General features: G+C 36.1%; 2 protein-coding genes across 8 annotated transcripts in view; both read left to right on the top strand.

Moving 5' to 3' along the window:
* The window catches only part of LOC136041934 (histone-arginine methyltransferase METTL23-like), a 240,388-nt gene that overhangs the window by 66,490 nt on the left and 154,814 nt on the right, over positions 1 to 19,084 (top strand). The gene's annotated exons all lie outside the window — the stretch shown is intronic.
* Positions 1 to 19,084, top strand: part of LOC136041935 (protein lin-10-like) — a gene marked incomplete at its 3' end in the record, with an annotated part of 204,436 nt that overhangs the window by 37,017 nt on the left and 148,335 nt on the right. For all 6 annotated transcript variants that reach the window (XM_065726747.1, XM_065726746.1, XM_065726745.1 and 3 more), the window contains 1 exon segment: positions 11,186 to 13,213. In XM_065726747.1, coding sequence (XP_065582819.1) covers positions 11,245 to 13,213 — 1,969 coding nt within the window.

The raw sequence follows: 19,084 nt of genomic DNA, 5'->3' as shown, positions 1-19,084 counted from the left end.
CAAAAGCCATCTCGACGCCGAGAGATGGGTCTGCCTCTGCTAAGAAATCGATAACTTCTAATTGGCATGTGAGAGTTCAGGAGTGTCGTTTCTTAGTTACTCTAGTTTGGTGGTAGTGTTCATTTATCTAGGAGTATGAGCATCTCATCTGGTAAGATACGGCGGTGTTGTCCTACGGCGCTGTTAAACACAATTAAACTCAGTCCTGCTTTGGTCAACTTCAAGCATCAGGGGTTAAGGGTTACTATTTGTTCCGTATCAGGAGTCGGACTTTATTTTTTTTTTTTATCAGCATAACCCAATTTTAATGAAGTTTTATAATTTAAAAAAAAATGAAAGTTAGGAACGACATTGAAACTAAACTAATAGAAATTATCCTATATATTTGGGGAACTGCAACCCCTTTCAACCACTGCTCTTCACGCTAAAGTTTGACTAAGAAAAGAACTAGGCCAGAAGGATAATAAATATAGTCAGTTTATAACTGCACGTTCTTAGTTAAGCGATTGTGTTTTTAAACTTTTAAGCTAAAAAAAAAAGTTTAATTTTGAGCAAATGCGAATAAATACACCCTTTGATTATTGAAGTGCTGTGATACTACTAATTAAAACTTCTGTAAGAGCAGCTATTCTCATAACTGAAAAAAATGGTCACACTTAAGTGCAAAGAGCGTTGAATAGGCAGAATATGTGATATATTATATGTGATAATCTGTATTATATGTGATGATCTTATGTGTGATAATCTCTTTATGAATAATCACCGTCTGATTTCAATTTTAGTTTCGCTCTTATCTTTCATTTATAAATATCGTTAGCTTTGTTTTCGTTTGTTTTAAAAATATGTGCATGGTAATCTAAACGTCAAGGCTACCACATCCTTAGCTCCTCGCTCTTTATACTATTAAATAATAAAAAACAAGTTTTTTCAATTGATAGTAAGGAGCGACATTAAAAATTAACGAACAGAAATTATTCCGTACATGAAACGGGTGGCCCCCTCCTCAATATCCCGCTCTTTACGCTAAAGTTTGACTCTTTCTCACAACTCTACTTTTTAAAACATTAAAAAACTTTAGCGTAAAGAGCGGGGCGTTGATGAGGGGGAAACCCCTTTCATATACAGAATAATTTCTGTTCGTTTTAAGTTTTAATGTCGCTCCTTACTTTCAGCTGAAAAGACTTGTTTTTTTTTCAATTTAATTTCTGAACGTTTTAGAAATTATTCATATTTTGATTTTGGCTCACCGCACATGAATAATTAAAACAAAATTTGCATATCAATTTGTTTTTGGCTAAATGAATTACTCATAGTTTTGATCGGACAATTTTGATAAAAAAGAGGTGGGAGGGGGGCCTAGTTGCCCTCCAATTTTCGGTTACTTAAAAAGGCAACTAGAACTTTTTTTTTACGAAAGTTTTTGTAAGTAATAATATACGTAACTTACGTAACGACCTTCTTTATTTGTATATTTTCATTTCGTATATGAGGGGGCTCCCCCTCGTCAATACCTCGCTCTTTACACTTAAGCTTGAATTTTGTCCCAACTCTTTAAGAATGACCCCTGGATCACAAAGGCCGTAGAATAAATAGTTGAAATTACAAAAGATACTTCGGCGTAAAGAGCGAAGTATTGAGGAGGAGATAAACCCCCTTATATAAGTATTGATTTCTTTTCGTTTTAAGTTTTAATGTTGCTCCGTACTTACAGTTGCAAAAACTTTTCCCTCATTATAAATTTCTCCATGGAAAGATCCTTCCACGTAACTCCCTCCCCCGAGCACCCCCCCCCCCCAACGCGAAAAAGTCCCCCTGAAAACGTCTGTACACTTCCCAATAACCATTACTATGTGTAAACAATGGTCTAAGTTTTTAAACTTGCAGCCCCTCCCACGGGGACTTTGGGGGATTTCGTCTCCAAAGACATAGTTATTAGGTTTTAAGACTATGGTAAACAAAATGTCTATCTCAAAATTTTGATCCGGTGATTTTGGGAAAAATGAGCGTAGGAGGGGGACTAGGTGACCTCCAATTTTTCTGGTCACCTAAGAAGGGCACTAGAACTTTTAATTTCCGTTAGAATGAGCCGTTTCACGACACTCTAGAACCAGTGGGTCAATACGATCGCCCCTGGAAAAAAACAAAAACAAATTAACACATCCGTGACCTGTCTTCTGTAAAAAAAACAAAAAAACAACAAAATTCCAAATTTTGTAGATAGGAGCTTGAAACATCTATAGTAGGGTTCTCTGATGCGCTGAATCTGATGGTATGATGCGCTGAATCTGATGGTATGATCGTTAAGATTCTATGACTTCTAGGGGGTGTTTCCCCCTATTTTCTTACATAAGGCAAACTTTCTTAGGCTCGTAACTTTTGATGGGTAAGACTAAACTTGATGAAACTTATAAATTTAAAATAAGCATAAATACACGATTCTTTTGATGTCGCTATTGGTATCAAAATTCCTTTTTTTAGAGTTGTGGTTACTATTGAGCCGGGTCGCTCCTTACTACAGTTCGTTACCACGAACTGTTTGATAAAATTAGAATTTTTTCGGCAACGCTTCCAGAATAAAGGATCATTTTAGTGCATTTGGTTTCTACATCATAGGCAGTGCAATAGCACTGCCTATGTAAGGAGCGATTTGGGCACAATGTATTATTATTTTTTTTTTGGTTTTAGACCAGGGCACTTCGTATCCATTGAGCTGTCGTAGAAACTTCGAAAAGAGCTCATACGGTTGTAAATAGAAAGAGCTAGTTCCCTTAATAGCCAAAAGTGCTTAGAGGGCAACCAACCCCCCTCCCACGCCCACCATTTCTCCAAACACATCTAACAAGATTTTGAGATAGTCATTTTGTTCCTCGTAGTTTTTAGGTCCAGAAATTTTGTTTTGATGATGACCCCCCCCCCTCACAGCCTTTAGGGCAAGGGCTGCAAGTTATACCCTGGGGGCATTTAAGGTTTATGTATAAAAGGGTGATTATATAAACTTCGGAGGGGGCTCATTGAATTCTTACTTAGAAGTTCTAGCGCCCTCTTCAAGATTCAGAGTTATCGGAGGGTGAATACCCCCTCCCTCATACACACCTCGCGTTTTACCGAAATGCATCTGACAAAAGTTTTGAACTTCTAAAAATGGCTCATTCGATTGGACATTAAAGCGGCTAGTGTCCCTTTTAATAGTCGAATGTGATCTGAGGGCAACTAACCCCCCTCCCGCGCCCACCATTTCCCCAAACACATACAATCAAAATTTTTATATATCTATTTTATTTAGCGTACTTAAGAGTTCCGGAAATTATTTCTTTGAGGATACCCCACCCCTCCCGGTATTTTCCTGAAATGAGTTAGATTAAAAGTCTTTAGATGGTCGTTTGCTGTCGTAGAAACTTCTAAAAAGGTTCATTTGATCGGAAATTGAAGGGACAAGTTTTTAATAGTCGAAAGTGATTAGAGTGCAACTAATACCCCTTCTACGCCCATCATTTCCCCAAACACATCCAATAAAATCTTTTAGATAGTGATTTTGTTCAGTCTAGTTAAAAGGTCCGGAAATTATGTCTTTAAGGATGACCCCCCCCCCCACACAGCCGTCAGGGCATAAGCTGTAAGTTATGCCTTTAGGGCATTTAAGTTTTTTTTTTTTTTTAAAGTTGGTCGTATAAACTTCGAAGGGGGCTCATTGGATTGCTTATCGGAAGTTCTAATACCCTTTTTAAGATTCGAAGTGATCGGATGGTGGATATCCCCCTACCCCCTGACACCTCGTATTTTCCTGAAATGCATCTGATCCGTAAAAAGTTCAAAAAAGGCTTGTTCGATTGGAAATTGGAAGGGCCTTTTTTAATAGTGAAAACTGATTGGAGGGCAAGAAGCCCCCCCACGCCCATCAATTCCGAAAATATATCTAATCAAACTTTTGAGATAGCTATTTTGTTGAGCGTAGTTGAAAGGTCTGGAAATTATTTTTTTGAGGATGACAACATCCCCAGAGCCCTCAGCACAACGATTGTAAGTTTTGCCCGAAAGGTATATAAGGTTCTTATGGTAAGGGTGATAGTATAAACTCCGGAGGGGGCTCATTGGATTGGACATCAGATGATTTAGTTCCCCTTTCAAGATTCAAAGTGATTGGGGGCACGGGTTTCCACCCCTCCCCTCCTTACGTTGTATTTTCCTCAAATGCATCGGATAAAAATTTTGAAGTAGGCCTTTGTTCAAAAACAGTCCAAAGATCATATAATAAGGCCTTTGAGGTGGACAGAATCTCCCAGAGTCTGGGGGTAAGGGTTGTAAGTTATTTCTTAGGGGCATATAAGGTTTTTATAGAAAGGGTGGTCGTGTGAACTTTAGAAGAGGCTAATTTGATTTTAAATGTACAGTTCTAGTTCCTTTTTACGAGTCAAACATGATGGAGAATAACCGGACCCCCTCCCTAACATCCTCTTTTCCCAAAACACATTAAGTTGAAATTGTGAGATAAGCATTTTGTTACCAATAGTCCAAAAATCATATAGCTATGTCTATAGTGTTGACACAATTCCCCAGAGCCCATTGGCAAGGATTGTAAGTTATGGACGGGGTATATAAGGTTTTTATGGAACGGATAGTCGTATAACTTTGGATTGGATGGAGCCTATTTGATTGGAAGTTGGAAGTTGTAGTTGCCTTTTTAAGAGTCAAAAGTAAATAGAGGGTAATCCGCCTCTTCCCCCAAGCCCATCGTTCCCCAAAACATATTCGATCGAAATTTTAAGAGAGTTATTTGTTTACCCTTGTTGAAAGGTCCAGTAATTATGTCTTTGGGAATGTCAACCTTCCCACAGTCCTACGGACAAGGGCTGTTAGGCAATTCGTTCAAAATTTACACCTAGTATATATTATTGAGAAAGGTATGCATGTTTGAACTTTACTTTCCAAGAAGACGAAGGGTCTTCAGGTGAGACTTTCAGAGAATTTTGAGAGGAGTTTTGAACTAAATCAAAACGCGTTATGCGTATACGGACTGTCAGAAGGGTGAAACACGGGAATAACTGAGTATACTAATTTGGAAAAGTCAGGAGATAATAAGGGAGATGATCAAAAGGGCAATATTTGTATGCTACCAATACTGCTACAACTATCACCACTACTACTTCCACACTACTCCATTTACAGTATTAAGGGTAAATTTGAACTAAATCAGAAGACGGTATGTCCATGTACCTTGTCAAAATAATGTCTCGTTAAGAATTGATTTGGGTATTAAGTTGGAACTTTCAGAGAATACTTAAAGGGGAAAATGATCTCACCAAAAGGCGCTATGTGCACACTACGTTAACACTACTGCTATTGCTATATTTACTGCTGCTACTACTACTTCTATTGTATCTACCTGTACGGCTATGAGCATTGAAATGAAAATTTCAAGAAGTATATGAACTTACAGTTTATCAAAAGAACTTATCAGCAATGTCATAGCGATGGTTAATTTTATTAAGTTGAAACTTCCAGGACTTGATGCGAGGGATGTTTTACTGACCAAACGGCAATAGGTTAATCTACTGCTGCTAGTAATACTACCGCTATTCAATACTATTCCTAGTAATATCAATACTACTATTGTGACTAATTTTACAGCTATGCCTATTGGTACTTAGTTGAAATTTTCAAGAAGTTTTGAGAGGGAAGATGAACTGAATCAGAAAATGCCCTCTAAGTGCAGTTTGTCAAAAGGGTGTAGCAGCAATACCTTAAGAACATTTTGGGGTATGAAGTTGAAACTAACAGTGCTTTTTTTGGGGGATGTTGAACTAACCAAAAGAAAATATTTGCATACTAATGCCACTGTTTCCGCTCACACTACTGCTACTGTTACTATTATTACTACTTCTATTACTACTACTGCCACTAAAGCCTAGGTTACTACAATTAATTTTACTACTACTACTACTGCTATTAAAACTAAGGAAATTAAGGTGAAAAATTTAGGATATATAGAAACTGTATGGAACTAAGTCGAAACACACTATGCCTACACAGGTTGTCAAGCAGTCGCGTCAGAAACGGTTGATGGTATGTATTAAGCTGAAACTTTCAGCGTGTATTCAAGGGGGTGTTGGAGAAACCAAAGGTGCTATGTGCATACTGCTACTAATATTTTTACAAATATTGCTACTTTGCAAGATAAGGATGTTAATGTGAAGCTTTTAAGGAATATTTAGGCGTATGTTGAACTAAATCAAAGCAAACTATGAGCATATGGACTTTCAAAAGGTAGCAAAGCAATATCTGAGGAGCAACTTGTATTATTTTAAGGGTAAGTTGTGTGGGACTTTGAGCCAGCCACTCTGTGTATACTTTTAATACTACTACTAGAGTTACTGTAAGGGTGTTAAGGGTGCTAAAAGTGTTAAGATGTAACTTGTAGGGAACGTTTAGGAGAACGTGTAGGGAACGTGTAAAAGAAAAGACCGTATGCTTGCAGGTTTTTAAAGGAACATATGAGCAATATCATAGGCAGCTACTACTATATAATATCTAGAAATATCATTGAAACTTTTAAAAGAACTAATTTGATGCTAAATTAAAATTTCTGGTGCCTTTTTTTAGAAGAGATTGGAGGGCAAGTTGCCCTTCTCTCAGACCCATTCATTTTCCAAACGTATCCAGTCAAAATTTTGAGACATTCGTTTTGTTCAGCATGGTAGAAAGGTCCAGCCACTATGTCCTTAGAGATAATTTGTCTATTATGCTTTAAAACCAAATGTTGCTTTAAGCTAAGTCAAAACTTTTGGGGTTACTACTACTGCAATTTCTACTCTTACAGTTTAAATAAATTAAAATAGGGTAAGCGTATCTTGGTTGTTAAAGTGCATAGGTAGAATCTTTTTGGAATGATCTTAAGTTTATTTTTTCTGGTCAACTTCAGAAGCTATAAAATTTAATTAAAAGTTACAGTTTGTGTTAGGATTAATAATTGTTAAAAAAGTTTGTCAAACAGTTCGTGGTAACGAACTGTAGTAAGGAGCGACCCGGCTCAATAGTAAACGAAACTCTAAAAAACGGAATTTCGATGCTAAAAGATATATCAAAAGAATCGGATTTTTATGCTGATTTTAAATATATAAGTTTCATCAAATTTAGTCTTTGTCATCAGAAGTTACGAGCCTGAGAAAATTTGCAGTATTTTAGAAAATAGGGGGTAACACCCCCTAAAAGTCATAGGATCTTAACGAAAATCGCACCATCGGATTCAGCGTATCAGAGAACCCTATAGAAAAAATTTCAAGGTCCAATCTACAAAAATGTGGAATTTCGTATTTTTTGCCAGAAGACAAATCACGGGTGCGTGTTTATTTGTTTGTTTGTTTGTTTTTTTTTTTTCCAGGGGTCATCGTATCGACCAAGTGGTCCTAGAGTGTTGCAAGAGGGCTCATTCTAACGGAAATGAGAAGTTCTAGTGCCCTTTTTAAGTGACCAAAAAAATTGGAGGGCACCTAGGCCCCCTCCCACGCTCATTTTTTTTTACCAAAGTCAACGGATCAAAGTTTTGAGATAGCCATTTTGTTCCACATAGTCTAAAATCATAATAACTATGTCTTTGGGGATGACTTATCCCCCACAGTCCCTGGGGGAGGGGCTGCAAGTTACAAACTTTACCCAATGTTTACATACCGTAATTGTTACTGGGAAGTGTACCGACGTTATCAGGGGGATTTTTTTTGGTTTGGGTGTGGGGTTCAGGGGAGGGGGCTATATGGGATAATCTTTCCTTGGAGGAATATTTCATGGGGGAAGAGAAATTCAATGAAAAGGGCGCAGGACTTTCTAGCATTACTATAAAAAAAACAAACAATGAAAATATAAACATGAAAAAGTTTTTTCAATTGAAAGTAACGAGAAGCATTAAAACTGAAAACGAACAGAGATTATTACGCATATAAGGGGTTCTAAAAATACTTTAGCATAAAGAGCGAGGTATTTAGGAGGAGATAAATACTTCACTCTTTATGCTAAAAATTTTTTAAGTAATTTCAACTATTTATTCTACGGCCTTTCTGATTCAGGGGTCATTCTTAAAGAATTGGGACAAAACAAGATTTAGTGTGAAGAGCGAGGTATTAACGAGGGGACCAACCCCCTCATATTTATAATAAAAATATAAGAATATAAAAGTTTGTTGCGTAAGTTAATTCTTAAGTTGCGTATTTTTTTTTTACTAATAAAAACGTTCGTTAAAAATTAAAATATCTAGTTGCCTTTTTAAGTAACCGAAAAATTGGAAGACAACTAGGCCTCCTTCCCCACCCCTTATTTCTCAAAATCGTCTGATCAAAACTTAGAGAAAGCCATTTAGAAAAAAAAGAATTAATATGCAAATTTCATTTTAATAATTTATGTACGGAGAGCCAAAATCAGACACACATTAATTCAAAAACTTTCAGAAATTAAATAAAAAAAACAAGTTTTTTGAAATGAAAGTAAGGAGCGACATTAAAACTTAAAACGAACAGAAATTACTCCGTATATGAAAGGGGTTTTTCCTCCTCGACGCCCCGCTCCTTGCGCTAAAGTTTGATTCTTTCTCGCAACTCTACTTTTTAAAACAATAAAAAATTTTAGCGTAAGGAGCGGGGCGTCGAGGAGGAAAAACCCCTTTCATATACGGAGTAATTTCTGTTCGTTTTAAGTTTTAATGTCGCTCCTTACTTTCATTTCAAAAAACTTGTTTTTTTTATTTAATCCAACATACAAATAGCAACCCGTCCTATGGAGTCTTATAGGAAAAACTGAAAAGATGTAAAATATTATTTGATCCTTGAAAAAGACTGTCAATAAAACACAATAAAAAAAAACAATTATTAATTAAGAAAAACTTTTTCCACATAACAAGTTTTTCAAAGAAAAGTAAATAGCTCCATTAAACCAAGAATGGGCAAAAAAAAGTCGAATAATCCTCCAAGCGTAAAACTTTCAGAATCACTATCAATAAATAAATGAAACTCAAAACGAAAAGAAGTTACAATAAACAGCCGAGTCAAACTCAAAACAAACAAAGATTAACATGAGTAAGGCTGATAATCCCCATCCCTTCTCAAGACCAGAGTATAATTTGCACTTTACTACGCATGTGGGCATAGTGTGTTTCGATTTATTTCAATACAGTTACAATATTGATCAAAGTTTTTGCCTTAATTCCCTTAGGTTTATTAGCAGTAGTAGTAGCACCAGTAGTTATAGTAGTAGCAGTGGGAGTAGAGTTAATAGTGTTAGCTTTAGTAGCAGTAGTATTAGTATTAGCAGCAATAATAATAGTAGTTGTAGGAGTAGAAGCTGTTGTATTATAATGTAAATATTGTCTTTAAGTTAGTTCAACATCCCCCACAACAAGCGTTGTAAGTTTTTGTTTCACACACGAAACTGTTCCTAGGATATTGCTGATATGCCTTTTGACAACCTGCATACGGATGGCAGGCTTTCATCCGTACAACAGAGATTTTCAAAAATATTCTCTGAAGATTTCACCTTCATACCCTTAGGTACAGTTGTGATAGTAGTCACAGCAGTAGTATAACTACTCAACTTAATATAATTAGCCATTCCTATGATATTGTCGATTTGCTCTTTTGATAATCCGTATATTCATATAATTGTTGAAATTTTCATCCTAATGCTCTTAACCTTACAAGTAGTTGCGATAGAAGTAGTAGCTGGAGCAATAGTAATAGTAGTAGTAGAACTAGTAAATGTAGCAGTAGCAGTAGTATTAGTAGTAGTGTGCACACGCATAGTGATAGAAGATAGTGTCTGAACATGGATTTTGAAATGAAGATTTTGGATTTGCCAAGGACTGAAAAAGAGGCAATTATATTTTTCCAGGATAAGGGGTTGTTGCCCACAACAAAACAGTGCGTCAATAGACACAACATGACTTTATACTCTTACGAGAAGGAACATTTTTGGAAGTGTAACAATAGGCCATGTTTGAAAAAGTCTATTTGCGTGTAAATATGTGGTTTGCTGACAGTAAAATACCATTTATATGGTAATTTTACAATTTTCCTAATAAAGTATTATATTTTCATCATATTTTGATTTATTTCATTAGATTTATTAAAATTTGGGCTATATATTTGCTCATTAGGGGGGTGGGGTGCACAATATCAAATACTTAACATAACCTAACACCTCTAAATATAACATATTTAATTAAACTGTACCTGTGTCGTAATTTGTTTCACGAAAGAAATTAGCTTCATTAATTGAGTGTGTTCTGAATAATGCACAAGTACCCACGCTTCTTTCTGCCTCTTGATAGATATTGACTATTCATCCCGTGCTTAACATTTTTCAGGGTTAATTGGCACGCGATACTTTTCTTGAGCTTGATCAAATGTTCAGTATAAAATTTTATGTTTTATTCTTATATTCTACAACATAGCCTTTTATGTTGTAATACATACGGAAATACATTTTTTTTTATATTTGTTCTTGCAAGTTTAAACCTCTTCACCTTTTGTACTTGTAATGTAGGACGTTATATCTTTTTTATTCAGGTTATTTGAGATAATATGTTGTTTGGAATGTGTATGAACAGTAAATGTAATAAACGTGTAGCAGCTTATTCTTGTCTGGCGTCACAGTTTTTTTTTTACAAGCCATTTAGTTTTCATATATAAGAGAAATTAAGTTTTTTAGTGGATTATTTCATTAGCTATTGTAACTGTTTAGCCGACGCGGAGGGGGGGAGAGGATCGCTTGGTTCCTAGGGGGCACACATTTCTCTTCAGGAGCTGTCGACCATAATATTAAAATCTCAATGTCAAGCCCCATGACATTTTACACATTTTTAAAGGATTATCTTAAATTCGGTATCTTTTTCCCAGACCTGTAACAAACCTGTAATATTTTACTGGTTTTGGGCCTACAAGGAAAGAAGAATTTTGTTTCTTTTTTTTCTTTTAGAAATGCTCAAGTAATAGAACAAGTGAAATCGTCTATTGCTACTAACAGTTTCCACGTAAAGTTTCATATACGAAGAAATCAGTAAAGGTAAAAAATAGTCATACCGATTTATAAAAAAAAGAAAAAAAAGAAAATATTTTACCTAACATATTTCAAAAGCATTTGAAGTGCAGTGTCATGTAGTGATGTGTATGTAAAGACATTCTGTTTACCAGCTCTCTTTTGTTTACAGGAATAAATTTCGTTTCATATCAAGATGCGTTGTATTGTCTGCTTTGAAGAGACACAGGCATGGTTGAACAAAGAAAAAGTTTAAAAATTTCACTCACAGACTCTGAGTTTGAAGACGCTATTGAACAACTTTTCCCTCGTTGTAAGCCAAAAATAGCAAATAGTGTTAATTTAAGGGGATCTAACATTCTCCCTACTGCTGGTGATTTTGTGCATTCTGGACCAAGACAACTGCATGATAAAACCTGTCAGCATTACCAAGAGTCTGCAGCATCGCCTTTAGAAGCTAGACGTATTGGAAGGAGAATGAGGCCGAAGTCGTCTAGACCCCGAATAGATAGAAGATTTATTGATAGACATAGACGTGCAAATAGACTCACACGACTGAGAGATCTTCAGGTCATCAATTCCCCCAATGAACGATATCATCGTCCTCTTTCCTGGGATGGCTCAGAGAGTGTTGATTCTGTAGAATTTCAGAAGTTTTCTCCTAATGATGATAGATTCCCTTCTCGTGCGAGGAATCATGCGTGTGGAACTGTGATATATGATGATATTAGTGAGAATAAATTTAGAGAAACTGATAGTGATGATGAAAGTGAATGTCAGCCATATGCTCGACGATTCAATCGAAGATCTCTTGGGTTATTAAAGAGTTTTTCCTCCGAAGAAATTTCATCACTCAGTGAAAGTGGTGGTTTGACCAGTCAAACTCAGAGTGAAGCAGGTACTCCTGTTCGCAATAGAAATTCAAAAGATAAACAAAAAATAGTTCAGTATGATAAGTCACCTCGTAGATATGGTGCTAGAACTGAGACTAACGGGATTACAGCTGAGGATGTGAGTAGCCCGGAATACCTCACAAATGGACGAGCCTACGAAACTAGTCCCGAATATATCCCAGTCAAAAACTTCAAACCTGGTTTCGCCAAAAGGATAGAATCCAATAGTAACCCACCGAAAATTAATAGTAATACTGTAGATCTTAATGATTTTGAACAACCTGAAGAGGTTATCCAGATACAAAATAAAGCTGATGGATCTTATAGCTTGTTTCAGTTTTCGACGAGCTATCCTCAAGAAAATCTAAGTCCTTGCGAGCTATTGGAAAATCCATCCCTTGAAACATGTGAGGATGAGTTCGTTGAAAAAGAGGCTAAGAACCGACTAGGAAATTCATATGTTGCAAGGAGGCTTGCAGAGCCTGTCCTGGAAGAACAGGCCGAATCAATTAGCCTCAGTGAAGAACCCTATGTATGTGATGTTGAAAACAATCCGCCTCAACCCCAACCAAAAATCACCAAAGAACGTGATTTACCAGTTAGACAAATGTATCCATATCCCGATTCATCTGATTTTGATTCTGAGGTTGAAGTAGAAAGCGATTCAGGTCGATTTCTTGAAAGAAAATTAACAACTGAAGTCAATGACACAAAGCCAGTTGATGCTTCGGAAATTGCTACGAATAACATTGGTAACAATTCTGAAACTAAAAGACAAACTCTACAGAGAAAAGAAGAACAACCACAACTAGATCCATTAATCGATCGACAGATGCAGGCTATAGAAGAGACATTGCTAAGAACCTCGATCTTTGATTCTTCTGCCAGATCTCAGAGTGAGCCAAACAAACCAGAGCCAAAACCCTCATTAGCCACATTACGTGCTATGTCACAGCCACCATCTGAGCCTGCAGTTTTGTCACCGACAATTACTATGACAGCTTTGCCTGTTCAAAATTGTGGATCTATGCCTTCTACCTATATTGGCCCCCCTGCCACTCTGAGGCCAACAAAGCCGATTTTTCTACCACCGATTGCAAATGGACAGCTTCGTGCAAGTTTCAATCCTTTCAATACCCAACTAGGGCAAGGGGTCCCGATTTTCCCCCCTGCTTTGCAAGCTGACCCTCGTGCTGTTTCTGTTAAGCCAGATTATACAAAACAAGTTGAACAGTTCTTGAAGAGTCAAAGTTTGGCCAAAGATCTTGATAATCAGCCTAGTTTGAGTCAAGATGAGAATTTGATTGGTGAGATTTGTAAATTATTTTCTTGTTAATAATTGTCTTTGTTTCAGTTTGGAATCCACCCCGCCTTTAGAAAATGTAAACAAAAAAAGTATACTTTTAGTCTCCTTCTACTTCTTGTTCCAGTGGAATCAGGGAAAATCGTTTAGAAGGGAAACTGAAAAGGAAAAAAAACCTTTAAGGCCAAAAATAGGCTTTTTCTACTGTTATAACTTGTTGCTATGGGGATATTTGCACGCACGAAAATCGAGATTTTTGTGAAAACCTAGTAAATTCCTCGAAACTGAACAAACAGTATTAAATCGCGTCATCACACCAGGAGAATGGCATATGCCTCCTTCTAAATACAATTCTGATATTTTTATTTTATTGCTTAGGTCATACTTGATGCTTGAACACACCCCCACAACCCACAAGAATTTTCAGTACATTTGATAGCGAATTGATGTGTGAATATCTGAGCAGAAAGTGATATTTTGTAAAGAACGGAAACACCACCCCCCTTATTTTAATGAATTCTGAATTGAATATTTAACTTTGTTTCAGCCTTTGTTCGTTTGAGTCAATAAAATGTATTTGTAATTTTTAAAATGAAACATTAAATTGATCATTAAAAAATAATAATTCACATTTGGCAATCCTAATTTGAAATTATAACTTTGAAAATATAATGGAATTAAATCAATTTGGCTTAAACATTCAAAAGCGTTTAATTGGATGGTTGTATTTGCTGGAAGTGTTTTGAGTATTGGTTGGCTATTCATTATTTAGGGTGTTTTGTTTGTTCAAAAAAAGTGATCCTTTTAAAGAAGACGCACCGAGAGCAAATCGCCTTGGAGATTGAAGACTACTGTCTTAAAGGATCCTTAAAATTTTTGGATGAAAACCAGGGATGTGGAGTCGGTTAAAGTTATAACGGACTCCGACTCCAGGCATTTTCAATATAACGACTCCATCTTCGACTTCATTTAGCAGAAATTTACCAAAACTTCGACTCCACGACTCCGACTCCACATCTCTATTTTAAAGCTAATTTAACTAGATTTTTCAAGCTATAACCGACTCCAACTCTGACTCCTGACATTTTTGATATACTGACTCCAACTCCGACTCTATTCAGCAAAATTTGATTAAAACTCCGATTCCACGATTCTCATTCCACAGCCCTAGTCAAAACTAAATCCCCAGAGTTTAAAAATAAGCTCCCTGAATTTGTTCGTATTTTAAGTATCTTCTTCTATAGTAAACAAAAAAAATGTTGCAGTTATTTCTGTTTATAGCTATGATTATGGATTATATGAAGTCAACATTACTGTAGCAAAAAACTCCCCTATTATTTTCTTTGTTTATCTTTCTTTAAGGCGACTATCCTCAACGCCTTCCAGACGAGTCATATATATTTTAGTTTCATCTCTCGTGAGCCAAATTACGATTTTGTGTGAAAAACGATATTCAGCTTTTTCCCCCCACAGAGTTTAAATGTGCTTTTAGAAAACAATATCTGTATTTTCCGAATCACTTGCGATTTGCAAATTTACTTTTTGAAGCGTCTTTTAACGTTACAACTGCATAGATGGTTCGTTAAGTGAATCGAACGGAGTGTTTTTCAGGGAGCTAGTGTGCGTTTAATTGTGATCTACTCTCCTTTTTAAAAACTCTGGAAACATCCTTATTTAGTCTTCGTCACCAGAGTTTGTCCTTCCCAACTATTTTTATAGGAACAACAATTTTTCGAGTCGGTTACTTCGAAGTAGCTCGCTTATAAATAAATTAAACAGTTTTGCAAATCAGGGTACTAGTTTCCATCACGTACTTAGACCTTTATCCTAAACATCTCTTAACTTTGAACTGGGTTGAAGTATGATAAGACTTAGCAAGTCTGTCGCTCTCTGGCAGCTCTGCTCTACGATGAGTTTATTCTTTTTTTCTTATTTTAGGATATTTTCTTGTTTCCTACCTCTATTAATAGATTGCCGTAGTACCAAGTCGCCTGAGGCCAACACGGGTGCACACGCTTCTTCTCCACCCTACTCTGTTTAAGAGCTCATGCTTTCTATTTTCTCCCTTGAAATTTGGACTTCCTTTAAATCTGTTTCATTAGTTTTTACCACTACATTCGAGAACATCCTGTTTTTTGTTGGGTTTGGGTGTGTTACCAATAAGCGAGCATGGTTCACCAAAATCATGGTCATTTTTAAAATTGATCATACCAGTCTCACTCTTTTGAACCAGGATTCCCAACAAAATGGCGCAGATACCACTGATTTCAGAAACTGGACCGTGTGTCTATAATTCGAACTGCTAGTTTCATGCATTTTTACTCTTGTTTTGGGTAAATAAAGATAGTCTATCTTACTTTCCTATCTTACTTTCCCTACCTTACTTACTTTTTTATTTTTTAATGGTGCCTTGATTTCGTGTCGAATGAAAGCGGTTTCTTATACTGATGCTACTACTACTACTACTACTGCTACTACTACTACTACTACTACTACTACTACTACTACTACTACTACTACTACTACTACTACTACTACTACTACTACTACTACTACTACTACTACTACTACTACTACTACTACTACTACTACTACTACTACTACTACTACTACTACTACTACTACTACTACTACTACTACTACTACTACTACTACTACTACTACTACTACTACTACTACTACTACTACTACTGCTACTACTACTACTACTACTACTACTACTAAGAGCTTACTGCAGCACCAAGCCGCCTCAGGCCAACACAGCTGTACACACTCTCCCCCATCTCAACCTATTCAAAGGAGCCTTCTTTACACCTTCCCAAGAAGTTCCAATTTCCTTGACCATTGGTCAACATCTGAAAAAGTTAAGTTTTAAAATTTAAGTTCAACTACTTTCATTGAAGCATTAAAGAAAGTTCTTATTTGCATCAGATTGGCTATTTCTGCTAGTGTGAGTGAATTATTCTAGAAGTTCAAGACATGAATTCTTAGTGATGTTGAGATAGATTTGGGTTGTTCTTTCAGAGGCTATGCTCGTCTCTATTTCAATTGAGTGTGTCCACGCCAGTAAATTATGTGGAAATTGAATTCTGAGACTCAAATCGTTTCCAGTTTTGAATAATAGAATGTCAGTGTGTCCTGGCTAGTAAATGATGTGTAAATTGAGTGCTGAGATTCGAAACGTTTCTAGTTGTGGAATATAGAATGTCAGTGTTCCCAGGTCCGTAAAGTATGCGTAAATTCAGTGCTGCGAAAATAAAATGTCTAGATATAGCGAGTTCATTCAAAATTTTTGTAGGTGACTAAATAATAGCCGAGATTCAAGAAGTTACTTCTTGAATCTATTTTCTTCAAAACAATTTTTTAGGATATTTCTTTCAGCCTATTGGTTTCAGTAATACGCAATGTGCCAGGGTCGATAAACAGCTAGTGTTCAGAATTTGTCCATTTTCAAGTTAGAGTTGACAATCGCTTTTTAAAATATTTTTATATTATAGTTTAAATGAAAGTATTTGAGCTAGTTCATCGAAGCTTTCGCAAACTTGAGGAGCTGAAGAGACGAATTGTACTGATGTCAAAAGTTGCATTTGGTTTCCTCAATTACTTGCTTTTGAATGCCAATTTACCTTTGTTCAAGTAGCAATTATTTATCTCAGGCCAATTTTCGGAATTGTGTACTGTTCCAGTACCTTGTTTTTAGAGGTTCATTGAAAGGTCCTACTTTGAGTGTTAAAACGGTTATAGAGGCATAAGATATTTCCAAAATTTACATTCTCAACCAAAAAGGGCTGATCAGACGTGGATTGTTCTATTTAAGTAGACCATGCACTCCTGGCTGCATCTAATTTTGCAGTATGCCATGCGCAAGGTAAATAGAGAATTTGAAGATATATGTACACCCATATGTATCTTGCATGCAGATATTTATAGCAATACATGGAAATGTTTTGTATATAATATTTACATTTATATAATATATTAAGTTGCATCATGTGCTTGAGGAAAAGACGCTTGTGCTTAAAGATAACCCTCTGCCCTTTTCAAATTTTTAAGTTTCTGTTCCCTTTTAAAAATAGATTTATTTGATATTTTAGACACTTTAGGTCAACATTGGGTTTAGTAGTCATTCCTATGTTAGCTGTTGCTATGTCCATTTTCTCCCTTCAAATATGCTTCCAGCTGTTATTGTTAATGCTTGACTGGAGAGACCTCTGATGGAATAGCTTTTGGCAGATTTTCTAGTAGATATAAACAGTATTTATTGGAAGAAACAGAAAAAAAGCCGAATAATTGAAGTCGATAATCTAGTTGCCATTCATTTGTGATTCTATAGCCTATCTGTTTAGTTTAACTAAATCTGATGTAATTGATAGTAGAAGATAGTTGTTATTCCAGGCCAATAGATACTTTGAAACTCAGTCCAGATATCAGTTCATGAAAGTCTCTAAGACTTTCATCTACCTAGGTCAAGTCCTTCTTTAAATGTCAAAAAGTAAGTTGTAAAATAATTGTTTCCCCTTACTTATAAATGGATCAAAGTCTGAAAATTAGCAGTTTATAGGCATTGGAACACTGCTTACTATTGCTTACTAACATTGAAGAGAACTCAGATGCTGAAAGAAATATCCTAAAAAGGCTTTTAAAAGAAATCACTACCAGAAAGGAATTGCTTTCTCTAAGCTAATATTTAATTGCCTAATAATTCGCTATATTGAGATAATCCATTCAGATATTTCCCAGCACTCAATTTACACTTAATTTACTGGCGGGGACACACCGTCCAATGTCATTGAGGGGAGCTTTGATTCTAAATGAATTGTACTTACAAAAGGCATGTATATATAGCATTTTCAAATGAGCCCTTAAATAGCCCTCTATGATGTTCTAGTGTCCATCTAGCGATGAGAGAAAAAAGAAAGAAAGAAGGTGACACATTGGTGCTCCCCATATAAAATTGTTTTTCCTTCTTGTTTAAAGTGGGGGGGGGGGCTGTTATTTTTCTGTCTGGGGTTTTAGACACTTATGATTCCAATGTTGTACTTTTTGTTTCGATGCAACGCCATTTTCGAGGGGCTTCAGGCTCTTTTTCAAAATTCACATAACTTTTTTGCATAATAAAATTATAAAACAGTTCGTGGTAATGAACTGTACGTTTGAATTTTGTCCCAATTTCTTTAGAAGGACTCCTGAAACACAAGGGCTGCTGAATTGGAAAAATAAGAGGTTTTTTTGTCAAAAGTACTAAAAACTTTAGTGTAAAGAACGAGGTTTTGAGGAGGAGGCAACCCCCTTCATATGCGTAATAATTTCTGTTCGTTTTATGTTTTTATGCTACCCCTTAATTTCTGTTAAATAAACTTGTTTTTCTTTATTTAATACTATTGAGACTAACCAAAATAATAGTTACGATTCCTGAATTAACTACAAACGGCAATTTTTTCTCACTAGACCGTTTTTAAAAGGCATTTTGAAATTTTGGGTTATTGTAGACCGTGATTCGTACTTTACTAGGTACTTTACAACCTTAATTATCCTAATCCACCTCAACGTGTATTTGTTAGATAGAACTCAAGAGGCCACAAAAAGTTCCCCTCGGATATTTTTTTCATTTATTCACTCACGCTAATAGAAATGACCTGACAAGGATAGGCAGGGTATAGATGATTTGAGCTGTTCCGGTGCTGCGAGATGGCTTAGGGTCTCTGCTCCGTCATAAGCTTTCTCCTTCCCTATCCTCGACAGGGAAATCCTGGCTGTGTGGCCTCATAGTGGCATCAAGGTGGACTTCCACGAGTTTTCCTAACCAAAAATGTGACTGCTAACAGCACTGCATGGTGACCTTACAGTGTGGCGCCCATCGAGGAAATTATAACCT

This window comes from Artemia franciscana, unplaced genomic scaffold, assembly GCF_032884065.1.
Source record: "Artemia franciscana unplaced genomic scaffold, ASM3288406v1 PGA_scaffold_50, whole genome shotgun sequence".
Lineage (NCBI taxonomy): Eukaryota > Metazoa > Arthropoda > Branchiopoda > Anostraca > Artemiidae > Artemia > Artemia franciscana.
Note: the sequence above shows the minus strand (reverse complement) of the source record. Positions and strands in the feature narration are given on the sequence as shown.